Below are 16925 nucleotides of genomic sequence, written 5' to 3' on the forward strand. Positions count from 1 at the left end.
CAGAAAGATTTGGATGACACCTACTACAGAGTAATGGTGTTAACAACAGTAACAAGAATTTCTGTGTAAAGATGGAGCTCGTTGGTTGGAAGTGATTGAAGAGAAGAAGTTTGGGAAAGTATTTAATGTATTCAGCAATCTCAGGATGACTTTGAGCCACTATTCTAAGACAGTCAGGAAAATAGTATATATCAAGCAAAATAATTTCAGCAGAGAAATACAAACATGTTGATTTGAAATCACAAAACATTGGTCAGGCTTCCAGAATACTGATTAGATCAAAAGTGCAAGTATGAAGAGAGCTAAGAGGAAGAGAAGATCTGTTTTCTGACTTTTATTCATAAAAACACCAGCTGAGAGAAATTACGATTGCTCTCTACAAAGTCATCAGGTGTAAATCCCAAAGGACAAAAGTTGTTTAAGAGACAAGTGAATAGCATCTGTAAATTGTCTATGGATAAATTTTGGGGTGGAAATTAAGTGTTTCACACGTAAAAGGGATGAAGTGCTAAACCTGCCTTTCAGAAGGAGCCATAGATCAAGAAAGTTCTCAAAATGGAGTCAGATTTTCTAAGCAGCTGTACTTAAAATGTAAGTGTCCACAGTGGGCAGGGACACAACTTGGTAACTAGGAATGTAACTTCCAGTTCTTTGTGTTGGGTCAGCTTTAGTCAGCTCCAGAGCCTGGTTCAGAAGGAAATGCAGTTTTGAATTTGTTTTTTATGTAAGAAACATAGAAACATAGCCTTTTAATAGAAATGACCTGCAAATTGAGCATGTGTTGGTTCTGAGTGTATAAATGTTGTGCATATACTGAATGATTTGTGTATATATTGAAAGCACAAAGTAGTTAAACTATATGATTGCATATGTTTAAATAATTTTTAAAATAGAAATTTCTTAGCAAGGTATGTACTGAAATACATAGGCAAGGTACTGATAATATCAGTATTCATTTGTTACCATCACTCTATGACAAGAAAAGTGTTTGAAAGATAATGGAGTTTACACTTCTAAATTATATTCCTCTTGATACCCCTACTGAATTAAAAAAGGGTGTTTTGGTAATTTTTTCATTCTGATTACCCAAAATTTCCTGTACACTCGTATTATAATGGGTAAAGTTTGTCCAGTAAGTGGACACATGAGCATCACATTATGTTACAGAAGGTTGCTAGTGGATTTAATAGAAAATTGAATCTTATAATTCTATCTGATAAAATAAACTTACAGAAAATTGAGGGGGGAGTGAGGTCTTAAGGAAGTGACCCTCTAGGTTGATTCAAGTTCCAGTTTGCACTAATATTAAAATACTGCTTGCTCCTTATTTTTAGCTACATAATATTAAGAATAGGTAAAAGCACATGAGTAAAGAAAAAATTTTGCAGATATAGACTAGGCTAATCCAAGCATCATGCTAGAAGTATAAAATCATCATCAGGGAATTGACTGAATATCTTTGGGTTTATGACTCAATATTCTCCATCAAATGATGCAGATAAATATCTGGGGTTTATATTTCCCTAGATTAAGTTGTTTACCTCAGTTATATCGTCAACAATGCAATATCTTTACTAGTTATGGTACAATAAAAGAAAGTTATACCACATTGAAATGTCAAAATAGTTGCTGGCATTATGTGTGAGACCTCATATAAATAGCTGGCAAATTCTCATAGCAAAATGTTTAGTTTGGTCATTGAAAAAATACTTCTAAAGTAAAGCGTGCTCAAATCTAAATCAAGTAGAAAATAGATGAAAAGCGAAAAATACAAAACCATACTCATATTAAAGAACTTTCGTAGATGTTTATATCCTTGAATAAAAGTTACTTTTGTGAGATTACATTTGAAATGTCACTGCCTTCTGCTTTCCCTGCTCTTGCACCCACCAGCTATGGATTCACATAAATTATTAATCATTTGGGTATTCAGAAATGTGCTATTATATGCTCTTTTTTTCGCTTCTGTGATGTTGAGAACACAACAGAAAGTCATCACCTGTTAGCTGAATAGCTAATCAGGTCTATCAATGCATGTAGCCTGCCACACTTAAAATACTAAAAAAGTGCACTTAAGCCATGTAGAAAACATAATATATTTAACTGTGATAATCTTTTAAGGTCATTTCACTGTATTTTCCTGTGAAAACAATAATTTTAAATGCTTTGTTTCTTGCTTTAGGAGAACATTTTTTAAGCATTAGTTTTAACCAAGACAGTATTTTCTGATCTTGAAATGAAAGAATGGATACCTTTGAATTCTGCAGACTGTAGAGATGTAAAACATCTATATTGTGTATATCTGAGGTACTTGTACTGACGTGTAAAATCAAAAAATTTTTATGACTATGAGTACACAATGTTCATGTCTCTAATGGATATCATGACATAGGTTATTCCTGGTAATTGTGGTAATTGAGTGATGTATGGCAATGCTGTTAATTGGAACTTGAGGAGATACGAGTACGTAAGCTTATAGGGAGTTCACCCAGATATTTTCAGTTTCAATTAATTACTACATAGGAAAGGAAAGCTGTCCTTGGGTATTATTTAATAGAGTAGTATTAACTATCACAGGAATATTATGCAGTTCAGATTTATCTTAGAGATAAGCACACTTAATTTGCAATGCATTGATGAAAATATCTTTTTTGTCTTAATAGGGATTCTCCTATTTTTTATTTTTCATGTCATAATAAAAAAGCATAGTTCATAGATTAGATTTGGCCAGCACAATATGAAAGAGAAATTCCTTTAGTTCTTGATAAAAAATGCGGAACCTGTACTGAGTCTGACTGGAACAAATGTAATACTAAAAAAAAAAATAAAAAAAAAAATTGTGTGAAATAGCATTTCAAAGCCCTCTCAAAGGAAAGAAATTTAGTAGTATTGAAGGTGAAAGTAGATGGCAATTCCAATTTTTAACTATCATTGATAGAAAAGAAGCTGGCCAAACTCAAATCTTTATATTTCTAACAATAAGTGTATGTTCTGCTATTACTTTTGGGGTTTTATACTTGTTTGTTTTAATAATGCAGCACTAGTAATTTCCATCCTAGCCAGCAGGCAGTCTGCCTCCTATTTATCCCATTGCTGGGATACCACATTCTTTCTTTAACTTTCAGTCACTTGTGGGGCTGGAGTCCTTGAGGCATGGCACCACCTGCACAGCAGAAGATGTGACTTGTGATGTTCTTTTTGTTTTGACAGCTAAGTACCAGAGCCTCAATGAATCATCTTTTGAGCAGTTGTGTGTTGAGGTATAAATTCTGTTCATCAAAAGTAGCAAGGATTAATTACCAGGCAAGGACATGATACACTACTACTTGGGCAGCTCACAATTTATCTTTGTGCAAATCTTGATGCTCATTTCGGTTTTTCTTTCTGTCTTTGCATCTTGTCCTGACAGGTGTGTGCCCAATCACTGTGAACATGGTGGCAAATGCACCCAGACGTGGGACAGCTTCAAGTGCACTTGCGATGGAACTGGATACAGCGGCGCCACTTGTCATAACTGTAAGCTGTCCTGCCGTTTTGGAATTGCCGTGGAGTAGGGAAAACACCGATGTCATTTAGTTGAGATAAAAAGGCAAAGTCTTTCTCTCTGGTTGTTAAAGATCCTGAAGCCTTTGTAGTTTTATGTACGCATTAGAAATACATCCCCTTGTAGGCAGAGCCTCCAGCAGCTCACCTCAAGGACTCAGAACATTGGCTGGCCCTGGATCCCAGACTGCAGCTGCTGATGCCTGGACACTGGATGGCTCAGTGGGGTATTATTTGGGCTCCCCCTCCTGCCATTGTCTGTGCACCTTTATGGGTGTGTAGATGGGCTTTTAAGACATAACCTAACATAATTTAACTTTTTTCTTGAGTCTCAAAGACAAGTAGCAAGGACAAACAGATGGTATCACTTTTCTGAAATCACATGTATTACAAAGGAAAGAAATAATAATTCAAGGAACTGTGAACATTTCTCTTAATAGGATTTTAACCTGCTTTTTATGGATAAAACTGTGCAGTAAGGCAAGTGAAAGGTACTGTCGGACTGGTATCAAAAGGGGGGTTGGGAGTATATTGTCCCATCTTTGCTGTGGAGTGAATAATGTGTGGGATTTACAGCTGTCCAGGTCATTTAGAGACAGATATTCAAGAACCCTTACTCTTTAGATTCAGGCAAAGTTATTAACTTAGATGGCTAAGCTTTTGTTTTGTTCTGTTTCATGTTTGTGTTAAAAGAACATAAATTTAGTTTTTACCGTGTGTTCTGCTATACTTTTAGAAATCTTTTTTTCTTGAAAAGAAGAGGGAGCAGCAAGATATTCACTTAATAGATATGCTGTCAGAATATGTGAAGTTTTAATGTCTTTCTATAGTATAGAACTTAATTGCACAAAAATGAGTGGAAGCCAAAAATTATAGCATTAAGCTATATAGTCTGAGACAATGTTAACTCTGCCTTTATTGAGCAGGCAAGAGCTATTGGTATTTACAGGAACATGTTCCATCCATCAGCAAATACTGAGGGTATTTGTTGAAGCTGGCCAAAGGTTGTAGTTATAGTGTCCTGAGGTCTGAGGCCTCAGCTCTGCTGCAGTGATACTTACCTTTCCTACTTGGGCAGCATGTATTTGTACTCAAACATCCTTGGTGTGGTGCCTTTTGGTTTTGAGTTCTGATCTTTGTGGCAATAGCAGTACAGAAGAGGTGTTGGGGGAGGTGGGAAGTTGGAACAGTAACTGGTCAGTGGGGTTAAAATGGCTGAAATAGATTTTAAACAGTATTGCAAGTTGTATGAAAAAGCTGTAAAATTTAACAGGCACCATGATTCTGTGGAGCAGAAAAGTGGTTACCTGCAGGTAGCACTTGTTCAGTACCACTATATAATTATTTTTTCAAGGTATGTTTGTGCGGTGGTTAGGGCATTTCTCCAAGGGGTTGGAGTCAAGACTACATTAGTGGGGCTTGTAACCACATAGCAGATGATTTTCATGAATTTGAATTTTGCTGAACTTAAAGGAACATGGTAATTCTGTGTTAGTGAAGGTGTTTTTTTTCCAGTGAATTGATTTAGCTTCGATCAGGGAATTCAACACTTTCTTGAGCTTTTGACCTGAAATAAGGCAATACTTTGCAGCCTCAACTGAATTTCAGATCATGGTTTTAGGCTTCTTTGAAGTTGAAATTCAAAGACAAACTCAAGGGATGAACTCCTTGAAGTGAAGTGGAGAAAAATGTTTGCATGAAATCCTGGTAAATGAAAATGGCTTTGTTTCATACAGGTCTGATCATAATATATTTATAGTATGATAGTAAAAACAAGAGTTAGTTGAGAGAGATGGGGAAATACGTATTCTAGGGCTGAGACATAGCAGAAACTATAAATCAAAAAGAAACTGCTACAGAAAGAAAATTTGCAAATAAATAAATCTGAAATAACAACTTTAATTCTTACTGTGCCTCAAATGTGCAAATCAGTTACATACATTTGCCATTTTAAGATCATAAAGTAATTTACTTTTCAGAATAGATGTTACAGGAAGGATCTTTCAAAGACACACCAAAATCTCCAAGCTCTGTGTCCACTATCTTGTTATTTGTTAAAAGCTTAAACTGCCATTCACAGAAAAGGATGTCTCTACTCCACAGTAATTTGTTCCATCCTGCTACAGCTGGGTCCCTGGAGCACAATGGTGAATTAACCAAAATACTGTAAAGTTGTATCTCTCATTGCATGGTAAATGCAGTAGAAATATGCCAGATTTCTATTGCTGAACAAATGCTCAGTGCCTGAGGAAATGGTGTGGCCTGGCAAGTATCAGACTAGATGATTGATTTTGCCACTAGATAAGGCTAAAAGATAATTCAATATATTTACTTAGAAATAATGATTTACAGGGATGAAAGAGCTACAAAATTATTTTAAAATTAATTATTAGGGTTACAGTTAACAGTGTCATCCTTATTAGCTTTATTGTATCAGCTAAATTTTAATCCCTCACTAATTAACCTTTACAGCCTACCAAAGGCTGACCTGCCATGCAGTTATACATATTTTTTTTGGCTCTAAGGTGCTTCCTGCTGTTTACAGCTTCTTTAAAATAGAGTAGTATAACTTTACAAGTCATGTATCAGGATAAATAATGATAATTCAACCTTCTTTGTCTCAGATTTTTAATGTATAACTCAAAGGATTCTTTCTCTAGAATCTGCATATAAGAGAAACACAAGTAAGTATTTACTGACAGTTTTCTCCATTACTGTGATGCATCTACCTCCTGCACAAACTTTGTTAAATTTAGGAAAAAGCCAGGCAAATGTAGTTTGATCACATTTGTCTTCTAATGATTTCCAGTCAAATTTGCACTTAAAAGATCAATTTTATGTTTATCCATTTTCGCCCATATGAGAGGCAAGTTCTCTTTTTTAATTTCACCTTCAAACAAACACTGTCCTGACTTTTACAGGGGTACAGATCCCATTCCTTCAAGAATATTAGAGAGGAAAGGGTTTGCTTATAAATCTCCCCTTGTTCCATGGGAGGGACTAACACCCAGCTCACAGCCTGTTGCCTCTTAGTCCTGTAAAAGCAATAGGAGAGCACAACCTTACATACTCCTGTAGCTAGAAGAGGCATTAATTGCATTGGAATATGCAGAGAATGCAACTCTGTTGAGAAAGAACATAAACAATTCTTATGTTTTTAGATTGTCAGTGTGCTGTAAGCTTTTTTCAAAATTACTATTTGATACAATGTAGTGATTCTTTGTTTCAGTATGAGACCTGGATCTCTGCATTCTCTGGCTTTGTCACCTCATTGCTTGTTGTGAATAAATGTTATTTTGTATTTTGCAATGTGATTCAGAGTTAATGAGGAATAAAGCAATAATCTTCTCTTGAAATGATAATTACGTGGCAGTGGAAGTCTAATGAGTATTGATATTTTTTCCCTGGAGTATCGACCTTCTCCCTAAAATGAAATACTGCTTTAATAATGAGTTTAGTAGTCTAATATCAGGAAACAAACTTTGCATTTGACAGTTGTGTTAAACACATTGTAGAAGCCATGGTAATTTGGATTCATGATTACTGCCCAAGTCAGTAGTCAGAAACCCATTTTTAGTCTGCATAGGCTGTGATCTTCAGGACAACCTCAATCAGTTAGTTTGTAATAACTGATTTTCTTGTATTTCTGTAAGTGAAGAAACACCTGAAACACTGGACTTTCTGCATTTAGAGTCTAGATAAGGAAGAAGGGCACAACAATGATATTATCCTGTCAACAGTTAGTTAAATAGTTCCATAGCAAGAAATCAAATACATAATGTGGCAAAAATATGCTCCGAACTTTACATTAGGGAAGAAAAAAAAAATAAAGGGGAAAAAAAGTACAGCTATCTAGTTATCCCAAACAGGTTTTCCACTTAATTGGAGACCAGAGGATTTCCAAGAACACCATGGTTATTCTTTGTGATCTGATAACATTGGTTAAAAAAGGAAAGACCCTCAGTTTCACAAGCACATTGTTGCATTATTTTATGTTCTCTTAACAAGTCATGGGCTATGTGTATGGGAGCTTTTTGCTTTCTTATAGTTCAATAGAGGGAAGAGAAAGTGTGAGTAAACAGTAGGAAAAACTTTTATAAAAAATATGTCTGCTGCGATTAAAAACAGGAAGTGTTGCAGGCTGTCTTGTTCAGCCTAACCTGTGTGAAAGAAACCAGATTGTCTGCTAATACTAAGGTTGTTTAGGTTTTCATTAATCAAGTTGTATAACCGTGGACATATAAATGTGCTAATTACTCTCAAGAGAATGTACAGACAGCCGGAGTGCCTCCAGGCAGAAACACAATAATAATCTTCACTAGGTACTCTTGAGTGTGGAATGCCATTACTTACAAAACAAGAAAGCCACCTCTGAAGTTTCTAGCATCTGACAAGATGACAGTGGTGTGTATAATGCTGGGTGCTACTGAAAGGCATTTAATAGCACAGTGCAGCCATCAGGCACAGTCAGTATGGGTTCACAAAGGGGGAATCGTGTCTAGCTTATTTTGATACCCTTCTATGACAAGGTCACCAGGGGGGTGAAGGGAAGGCACTGGATGTAGTTCGTCTAGGTTTTAGTAAGGCTTTTGTTACTATCCCTCACAGCATTAATCTGGACAAGTTGTCCAGCTGTGAGATGGGCAGGCACATGGTGTGCTGGGTGAAGAACTGGCTGAACAGAAGTCTGCCCTAGCATAAGTGGACAGTCCAAAGAGGTGATTTATCCCACTGTATACAGCATTGGTGCAGCCTCACCTTGAGTGTTGGGTGCGATTCTGGAAGGGACCTCTATACTGATGTGTGCAGCATGAGGAATAAACGAGATGAGCTTGAAGCCTTGGCCCAGTCCCAGAGATTTGACATTAATGGCGTAAGTGAAACCTGGTGGGATGACTCCTGTGATTGGAGCACCCTGTTGGATGGGCTCAGGCTCTCCAGGAGAGATAGACAGGGCAGAAGAGGTGGGGAGTGGCTTTGTACTTATGTAATGTAAGGGTTGGAGTATATGGAGCTCACAGTAATGGTAATGGCACAGTTGAGAGACTTAGGACAAGCAAGGGACAAACAAATAATGAGTATATAATTGTGGGAATATACTGTAGACCTCCTGACCAGGATGAGGATGCTGATGACCTCTCCTTTGAGGAACTAAGGGAGGCTTCCAAGTCAACCATACTTGTCCTTATGGGTGACTTCACTTGCCAGAAATCAACTGGGAGCAACATACAGCTATAGCACAACCTGGGCCAGAAGATTTCTAAGCCACCTGGTTGACAGCTTTATGGAACAGCTCATAAGGGAGCCAACTCAGAAGAATGTACTCCTTAATCTGCTGCTTGTCAACAGAGAGGATTTCATGAGTGAAGTGCAGATCAGAGGTTGTCTTGGCCACAGTGACCATGACATGATGGAGTTTAAAATCTCTGTTTCCAAGAGGAAGACTGTCAGCAAAACTTCAACACTGGACATGAGGAGAGCAGACTTGAGGTTGCTCAGAGAGCTTCTGAGTCAAATCCTCTGGGAAAATACTTCTACAGGTTCTGGGGTTCGTGAGTGCTGGTCACTCTTTAAACATCACCTCCTAAGGGCACAAGAGCAGGCAATCCCAAAATGTCGAAAGTCAAGCAGCCAAGGCAAAAGACTGGATTGGCTGAACAGGGATCTGCTCTTGCAGACTAGGCAAGAAAGGAAGGTGTATGCCCAGTGGAAGCTAGGTCAGGTGACGTGGGAAGAATACAGAGATGCTACTAACCACTGTAGGGAGAAAATTAGAGAGGCCAAAGCTCAACTGGAGCTGAAACTGGCCAGAACTGTGGGTGACAACAAAAAGAGTTTTTTCAACTACATCAAAGGCAGTGTAGAAACAGCATCAGTCCTCTACAGAATAAGGATGGTCACCTCACCAACAGGGATATACACAAAGCAGAGGTATTTAATGCATTCTTTGCCTCTGCCTTTAACACTGATGGTGGACCAAGGAGGCCTCAACACCCAGAGCCTGAGGACTGTGACTGCAACAAGGATCAGCTCTCAGATGACCGTGAACTTGTGTGGAATGTGCTGCTACACTTAGATCCCTACAAGGCTGTGGGGCCTGATGGGATCCATCTGAGAATCCTCAAAGAGCTGGCTAATGTAATCACTAGGCCTCTCTCTATGATTTTTGAGAGGTCCTGGGAGTCTGGAGAAATCCTACTTGACTGGAAATTGGCTGATGTTGTTCCAGTATTCAAGAAGGGCAAGAAGGAGGACCCTGGAAACTACAGGCTAGTCAGTCTAACATCAGTGCCTGATAAAATTATAGAAAATATTATTCTGGGAGGTACTGAAGAACACCTGGAGGACAATGCAGTCACTGGTCACAGCCAGCACGGCTTCATGAGGGGAAAGTCCTGCTTGTCAAACTTAGTATCTTTTAATGACAAGGTAACCCACCTAGCTGATCAAGGAAAGCCAGTGGATGCAATATTTCTGGACTTCAGGAAAGCTTTTGATACTGTCTCTCACAGTATTCTCTTGGACAAAGTGTCCAGCATGCAGCTGGACAAGCATACCATACAGTGGGTGAGCAGCTGTCTCACAGGTCAAGCATGAAGAGTGATAGTGAAGGGGGTAACATCAGGCTCGTGACTGTTCACTAGTGGGGTCTTACAGGGCTCCATCCTAGGCCCAGTCCCCTTCAATATATTCATCAATGACTTGGAACCAGGCCTGAAAGGAATTCTAAGCATGGTTGCTGATGATACAAAACTGGAAGCAGCTGCCCCCTTGAGGGCAGGCAGGCCCTGCAGAGAGACCTCAAAAGGTTAGAGAGATGGGCAGTAACCAACCACATGAAGTTTAAAAAGGGCAAGTGTCTGATTTTGCACCTGGTGACAAGTACAGACTAGGGAACAAGTGGCTGGAGAGCAGCGCGGCAGAGAGGGTCTTGGTTGATGGCAAACTGAATATGAGTCAGCAGTGTCCCCTGACAGCCAGAAGGGCCGTCTGTGTCCTGGGGTGCATCAAACACAGCATTGCCTGCTGGCTGAGAGAGGTGATTGTCCTGCGTTACTGGTGCAGCCTCATCTTGAGTACTGTGTGCATTTTTGGCCATCACAATATAAAAAGGACATCAAGCTATTAGAGTGTCCAAAGGAGACACAAGGATGGTGAAGGATGGTGAAGGATGGTGAAGGGTCTAGATGGGATGACTTCTGAGGAGTGGCTAAGGTCACTTGGATTATTCAGTTTGGAGAAGAGGAGGCGGAGGGGTGACCTCATTGCAGTCTATGGCTTCCTCACAAGAGATGAGGCAGGTACTTTTCACTCCTGTGACCAATGACAGGACTCAGGGAAATGGCAGGAAGCTGAATCAGGGGAGGTTTAGGTTGGATATCAGCAAAAGTTAGCTAGGGGTCTGGAGCGCAAGTAGTGTTTGCCTCCATACTTCCTGGGTGGAGAGGTAAACAGGAAGAGTTTACTGATGAATGAATGGCTACGAGACTGGTGCCAAAGGCAGGGCTTTGGTTTTTTTGATCATGGGCTGATATATGAGACACCTGGCCTGATGGTGGCAGGTGGGATGCACCTGTCCCAGAGGGGGAAAAGGCTTTTGGGGCAGGATTTAGCAGGGCTCATTGAGAGAGCTTTAAACTAGATGTGAAGGGGGAAGGGGAGAAAACTGGGTCTGTTAGGGACAAGTCCAAGAGGAACATACCAGGGCCTGAAGGAAGGTGGTCTAAGGAGGATTTGGTCCCACCAGTGTGCTCTGCTTGCTTCCTGAAATGCCTGTACAGCAATGCACACAGCATGGGGAATAAACAGGAAGAATTAGAGGTCTGTGTGCAGTCTAAGGGTTATGATCTGGTAGCAATAACAGACATGGTGGGACAGCTCACACGACTGGAATGTGGCCATGGATGGCTGTGTGCTTTTTAGGAAAGATCGGTCGGTGAAGCGAGGTGGTGGAGTTGCTGTTTATGTGAGAGAGCAACTAGAATGTATCGAGTTTTGTGCAGGGGCTGATGAGGGGCAAGTTGAAAGTCTGTGGGTACAAATTAAGGGGCAGGCTGGCATGGGCGATACAGTTGTGGGGCTCTTATTACAGACCTCCTGATCAAGATGGGGAAGTTGATGAGGCTTTCTATGGGCAGCTGAAAGCAGCCTCACAACTACAGTCCTTGGTCCTCATGGGAGATTGTAACTACCCCAATATCTGCTTGAAGACTTACACAGCCAGCCTTTCACAGTCTAGGAAGTTCCTCCAGTGCATTGATGACAACTTCTTAATGCAAATGGTGGACAAGCCGACTAGAAAAGGAGCGCTGCTGGATCTTGTACTCGCCAACAAGGAGGGCCTTGTTGAAGCAGTGGTGGTCAATGGCAGCCTTGGCTGCAGTGACCACGAGATGGTGAAGTTCAGGATCCTGTGTGGGAGGAACAGAATACCCAGCAGGACCAGAACCCTGGACTTCCACAGAGCAAACTTTGGCCTCCTCAATCAATTGTTAAGGGAAGTCCCATGGGACAGAGTGCTAGAAGGTAAAGGGGCTCAAGATAGCTGGTCAACATTCAAGGACCACTTCTTGCAAGCACAGGATCAGTGTGTCCCAATGGGTAGAAAATCTAGTAAGGGAGCTAGGAGACCAGCGTGGTTAAAAAAAGGAACTGCTGGTCAAACTCAAGTGGAAAAGGAAAATATAGATCATGGAAGGAGGGGTTGGTCACTTGGGAGGAATATAGGACTGTTGTCAGAGAATGTAGGGAGGCAACTAGGAAAGCTAAGGCCTCCTTGGAACTTAACCTTGCAAGTCGGGTTAAGGGTAGTAGAAAGGGCTTTTTCAAATACATAGCCAACAAAGCTAATACCAGAGGCAATATAAGCCCACTGCTGAATGAGGTGGGTGCCCTGGTGACAGAGGATATAAAGAAGGCAGAGGTGCTGAATGCCTTCTTTGCCTCTGTCTTTACTCCTGCAGGCTTTCCCCATGAGCCCCAGTCTCATATAGCCCCAGTAGAAGTCAAGATAAAGGAGGAGTTTGCCAAGGTAGATGAGGATTGGGTCAGGGATCAGTTGAGTAATCTGGACATCCATAAATCGATGGGTCCAGATGAAATGCATCCAAGGGTGCTGAGGGAGCTGGCGGAGGTCATTGCTAGTCCACTCTCCATCATCTTCGGTAAGTCATGGGTAACAGGAGAGGTGCCTGAGGACTGGAGGATAGCAAATGTCACTCCAGTCTACAAGAAGGGCAAGAAGGAGGACCCGGGTAACTATAGACCGGTCAGCCTCACCTCCATCCCTGGAAAGGTGATGGAACAACTTGTCCTTGGCACTACTCTAGGCATATCAAGGACATGGGGGTCATCAAGAGCAGTCAACATGGTTTTACCAAGGGTAAGTCATGTTTGACTAACCTCATAGCCTTCTATGAGGAAATTACTAGGTGGATGGATGATGGTAGAGCGGTAGATGTGGTCTATCTTGATTTCAGTAAAGCATTTGACACCGTCTCCCACAGCATCCTTGTAGATAAGTTGATCAAGTATGGGTTTGATGATCAGGCAGTGAGGTGGATCAAGAACCAGTTGAAAGGAAGAAGTCAGAGAGTTGTAGTCAATGGGGAAGAATATAGTTGGAGGCCTGTGACTAGTGGAGTCCCTCAGGGGTTGGTACTGGGACCGGTGTTGTTCAACATCTTCATCAACGACCTGGATGAGGGTACAGAATGTACCCTCAGCAAGTTTGCTGATGACACCAAGCTGGGAGGAGTGGCTGACACACCAGAAGGCTGTGCTGCCATTCAGAGAGACCTAGACAGGCTGGAGACTTGGGCGGGGAAAAACCTGATGAAGTTCAACAAGGGCACGTGTAGAGTTTTGCATTTGGGGAAGAAAAACACCCTGTACCAGAACAGGCTGGGGGCTGATCTGCTGGAGAGCAGTGTAGGAGAAAGGGACCTGGGGGTCCTGGTAGACAGGAGGATGACCATGAGCCAGCAGTGTGCCCTTGTGGCTAAGAAGGTCAATGGCATCCTGGGGTGCATTAGAAAGGGTGTGGTTAGTAGGTCAAGAGAGGTTCTCCTCCCCCTCTGTTCTGCCTTGGTGAGGCCCCATCTGGCGTATTGTGTCCAGTTCTGGGCCCCTCAGTTCAGGAAGGACAGGGAACTGCTTGAAAGAGTCCAGCGCAGAGCCACAAAGATGATTAAGGGAGTGGATCATCTCCCTTATGAGGAAAGGCTGAGGGAGCTGGGTCTCTTTAGCTTGGAGAAAAGGAGACTGAGGGGTGACCTCATCAATGTTTACAAATACGTAAAGAGTGAGTGTCAAGAAGATGGAGTTAAGCCTTTTTCAGTGATGACCAGTGATAGGACAAGGAGTAATGGATGCAAATTGGAGCATAGGAGGTTTAAGGTGAATATCAGAATTTTTTTTTTTTACTGTGAGAGTGACAGAGCACTGGAACTGGCTGCCCAGAGAGGTTGTGGAGTCTCCTTCACTGGAGACATTCAAAACCCGCCTGGATGCATTTCTGTGTGATGTACTCTAGGTGACCCTGCTCTGGCAGGGGGGTTGGACTAGATGATCTTTCGAGGTCCCTTCCAACCCCTAGAATTCTATGATTCTATGATTCTATGATTCTATGAAAAGGTTTTTCACCCAGAGGGTGGTTGAGCACTGGAACAAGCTCCCCAGGGAAGTGGTCACAGCACCAAGCCTGCCTGAGTTCAAGAAGCATTTGGATGATGCTCTCAGGCAGATGGTGTGTGATTCTTGGGGTGCCATACACAGGGATTGGAGTTGGACTCAATGATCTTGATGGGTCCCTTGCAACTCATCATATTCTATGATTCTGTGAGTCCAGCCTCCCTGCCAGAGCAGGACTACCTAGGACAGGTCACACAGAAACATGTCTACATGGGTCTTGAAAACTTCTGGACAAGAAAACTCTGCAGCCTATCTGGGCAGCTTCTTCCATTGCTTCCTCACCCTTACAGTAGACAAGTTTTTCCTCATGTTGAGGTTGAACTTCCTGTGTTCCAGTTTTTGTCACTTGCCCCTCATCCTATCACAGGGCACAAAGGAAAAGAGACTGGCCCTCTTTCTTGACACCCACCCTTTGGGTATTTGTAAACGTTAGTAAGATCTCTTCTCAGTCTTCTCCAGACTAAACAGCCCCAGGTCTTTCAGCCTTTCCACAGGTGTTCCAGTCCCTTAATCATCCTTGTAGCCTCCACTGGACTCTAGTATATCCCTGTCCCTCTTGAACTGGGAAGCCCAGAATGGGACAGAATACTCCAGGTGGGGTCTCAATAGGGCAGAGTAGATGGGGAGAAGAACCTCCCTTGACCTGCTGGACACACTCTTATTAACGCACCCTAGGATACCATTGGCCTTCTTGGCCATAAGGGCACATTGCTGTCCCATGGAGAACTTATTTCCCACCAGGACACCAAGGTTGTTGAATCTCATTAAGTTCCCCTTTGCCCAGCTCTCCAGTCTGTTCAAATGTTGTTGAATGTCCGCACAGCCTTCTGATGAATCAGCCAATCCTCCTAGTTTTGTATCATGAGCAAACCTGCTGAGGATTCACTTGATCCCACCATCTAGGTCGCTGATGAAGATTTTGAAAAAGACTGGACTCTGCACTGTTGATCACAAACCTGTGAACTCTGTTGTGTAGCCAGTTCTCAGTCCATATCCACATATCAGTTCCAACCTACACTTCCTGAGCTTGCTCACAAGGATGTTATGGGAGACAGTGTCAAACCTTACTAAGGTCAAGGCAGACTACATCCACTGCTCTTCCTGCATCTACCCATTCAGTCACACCATCATAGGAGGCTATCAGATTAGTCAAACATTATTTCCCCCTGGTGAATCCATGCTGGCTACCCCTGATAACCTTCTTCTCTTTCATGGGCTTATAGATGACCTCCAGAATTAGCTGCTCCATCACCTTCCCAGGGATAGAGATGAGGCTGACTGGTTTATACTTTCATGGATCTTCGTTCTTGCCCTTTTTGAAGACTGGAGTGACATTGGCTTCCCTCCAGTCCTCAGGCATCTCTCCTGTTTGCCATGACCTTTGAAAATGGTGGAGAGCAAAAACACCAGCCGGCTCTCTCAACACTCGTGGATGCATCCTATTGGGGCCCATGGATTTGTGTATATTCAGTTTAGCTAACTGATCTCTGACCCAATCCCCACTGAGCAGTGTAGAGTCTTCCTTCCTCCAGGCTTCCTGTCTTAGATCCAGCGTCTGGGATTCCCAAGGGCTGGTCTTCGCAGTAAAGACTGAAAGTGAAGAAGGTTCTCAGTAACTCTGGCTTCTCTGCATCCTCTGTTACCAGGGCTCCTACCTCCTTCAGCAGTGGGCCCACATATTCCCTATTCTTCCTTTTACTAGTAATATATCTGAATAAGCTCTTTTTATTCTCTTTTACTTCCTTTGCCAGATTTAGTTCTAATAGGGACTTGACCTTCATTGTTGCCTTCCTGCATTCCCTGACAACGTTCCTATAATTATCTCAAGTGACCAATCCCTTTTTCCACATACTGTTGAACTTCTTTCTTCTACATGACTTTTTTCAACAGCTCCTTGTCCATCCATGCAGGTCTCCTTCCTCCTCTGCTCAATTTTTTACTCAAAGGAATGCACTTACCTTGAGCTTGGAGGAAGTGATGTTTAAATATTAAACTGTTCTCTTGGGCCCCACTACCTTCTAGAGTCTTAGCCCACGGGATTCCTTCAAGTTAGATCTTTGAAGAGTACAAAGTTAGCCCTCCAGAAGTCTAGGGTATCAAGCCTACTTACTGCCCTGCTTCTTCCTTGTATGATACTAAACTCTACCATGTTGTGATCACTGCTGCCAAGGCTGCCCCCAACCCTCATGTCCCCAGCCCTTCTTTATTTATTAATACAAGGTCCAGCAGTGCACCTCTTCTCATTGGCTCTTAAACAACCTGCATCAGGAAGTTATCATGAAAGCACTGCAAGAGTCTTCTGGACTGAATGTGCCCAGTTGTGTGGCCTTTCCAACAAGTATTAGGGTGGTTGGAGTCACCCATGAGCACTAGGGCATGTGAGGCTACTTCCAGCTGTCTCTAAAGGCCTCATCAACATCTTCTTCATGGTTTGGTGGTCTGTAGTAGATGCCCACAACAGTTTTGCCTACATTTGCATGTCCCTTAATTCTTATCCACAAGCTTTCAACAATTTTGCTCTCCCCTGCTGGGTAGAGCTCAAGGCATTCCAGTTGTTCTCACACATAAGGAGCAACTCCACCACCTTGCCTTGTTGGTCTGTCTTTCCTAAAAAGTACATAGCTGTCCATGACAACGTTCCAGTCATGGAAGCTGTCTCATCATGTCTCAGTAACTGCAGTGAGATTGTG

The 16925-nt window shown here is 42.0% G+C and overlaps 1 protein-coding gene across 1 annotated transcript in view; it reads left to right on the forward strand.

The window, feature by feature from the left end:
• Window positions 1-16925, forward strand: part of CNTNAP2 (contactin associated protein 2) — a 1111126-nt gene that overhangs the window by 716190 nt on the left and 378011 nt on the right. Inside the window, exon 11 of the mRNA XM_051611595.1 lies at window positions 3410-3516. Within this exon, the coding sequence (XP_051467555.1) occupies window positions 3410-3516 (107 nt within the window). The remainder of the gene's footprint in view (window positions 1-3409; window positions 3517-16925) is intronic.

This window comes from Apus apus, chromosome 2 (genome assembly GCF_020740795.1).
Source record: "Apus apus isolate bApuApu2 chromosome 2, bApuApu2.pri.cur, whole genome shotgun sequence".
Classification (NCBI taxonomy): Eukaryota; Metazoa; Chordata; class Aves; order Apodiformes; family Apodidae; genus Apus; species Apus apus.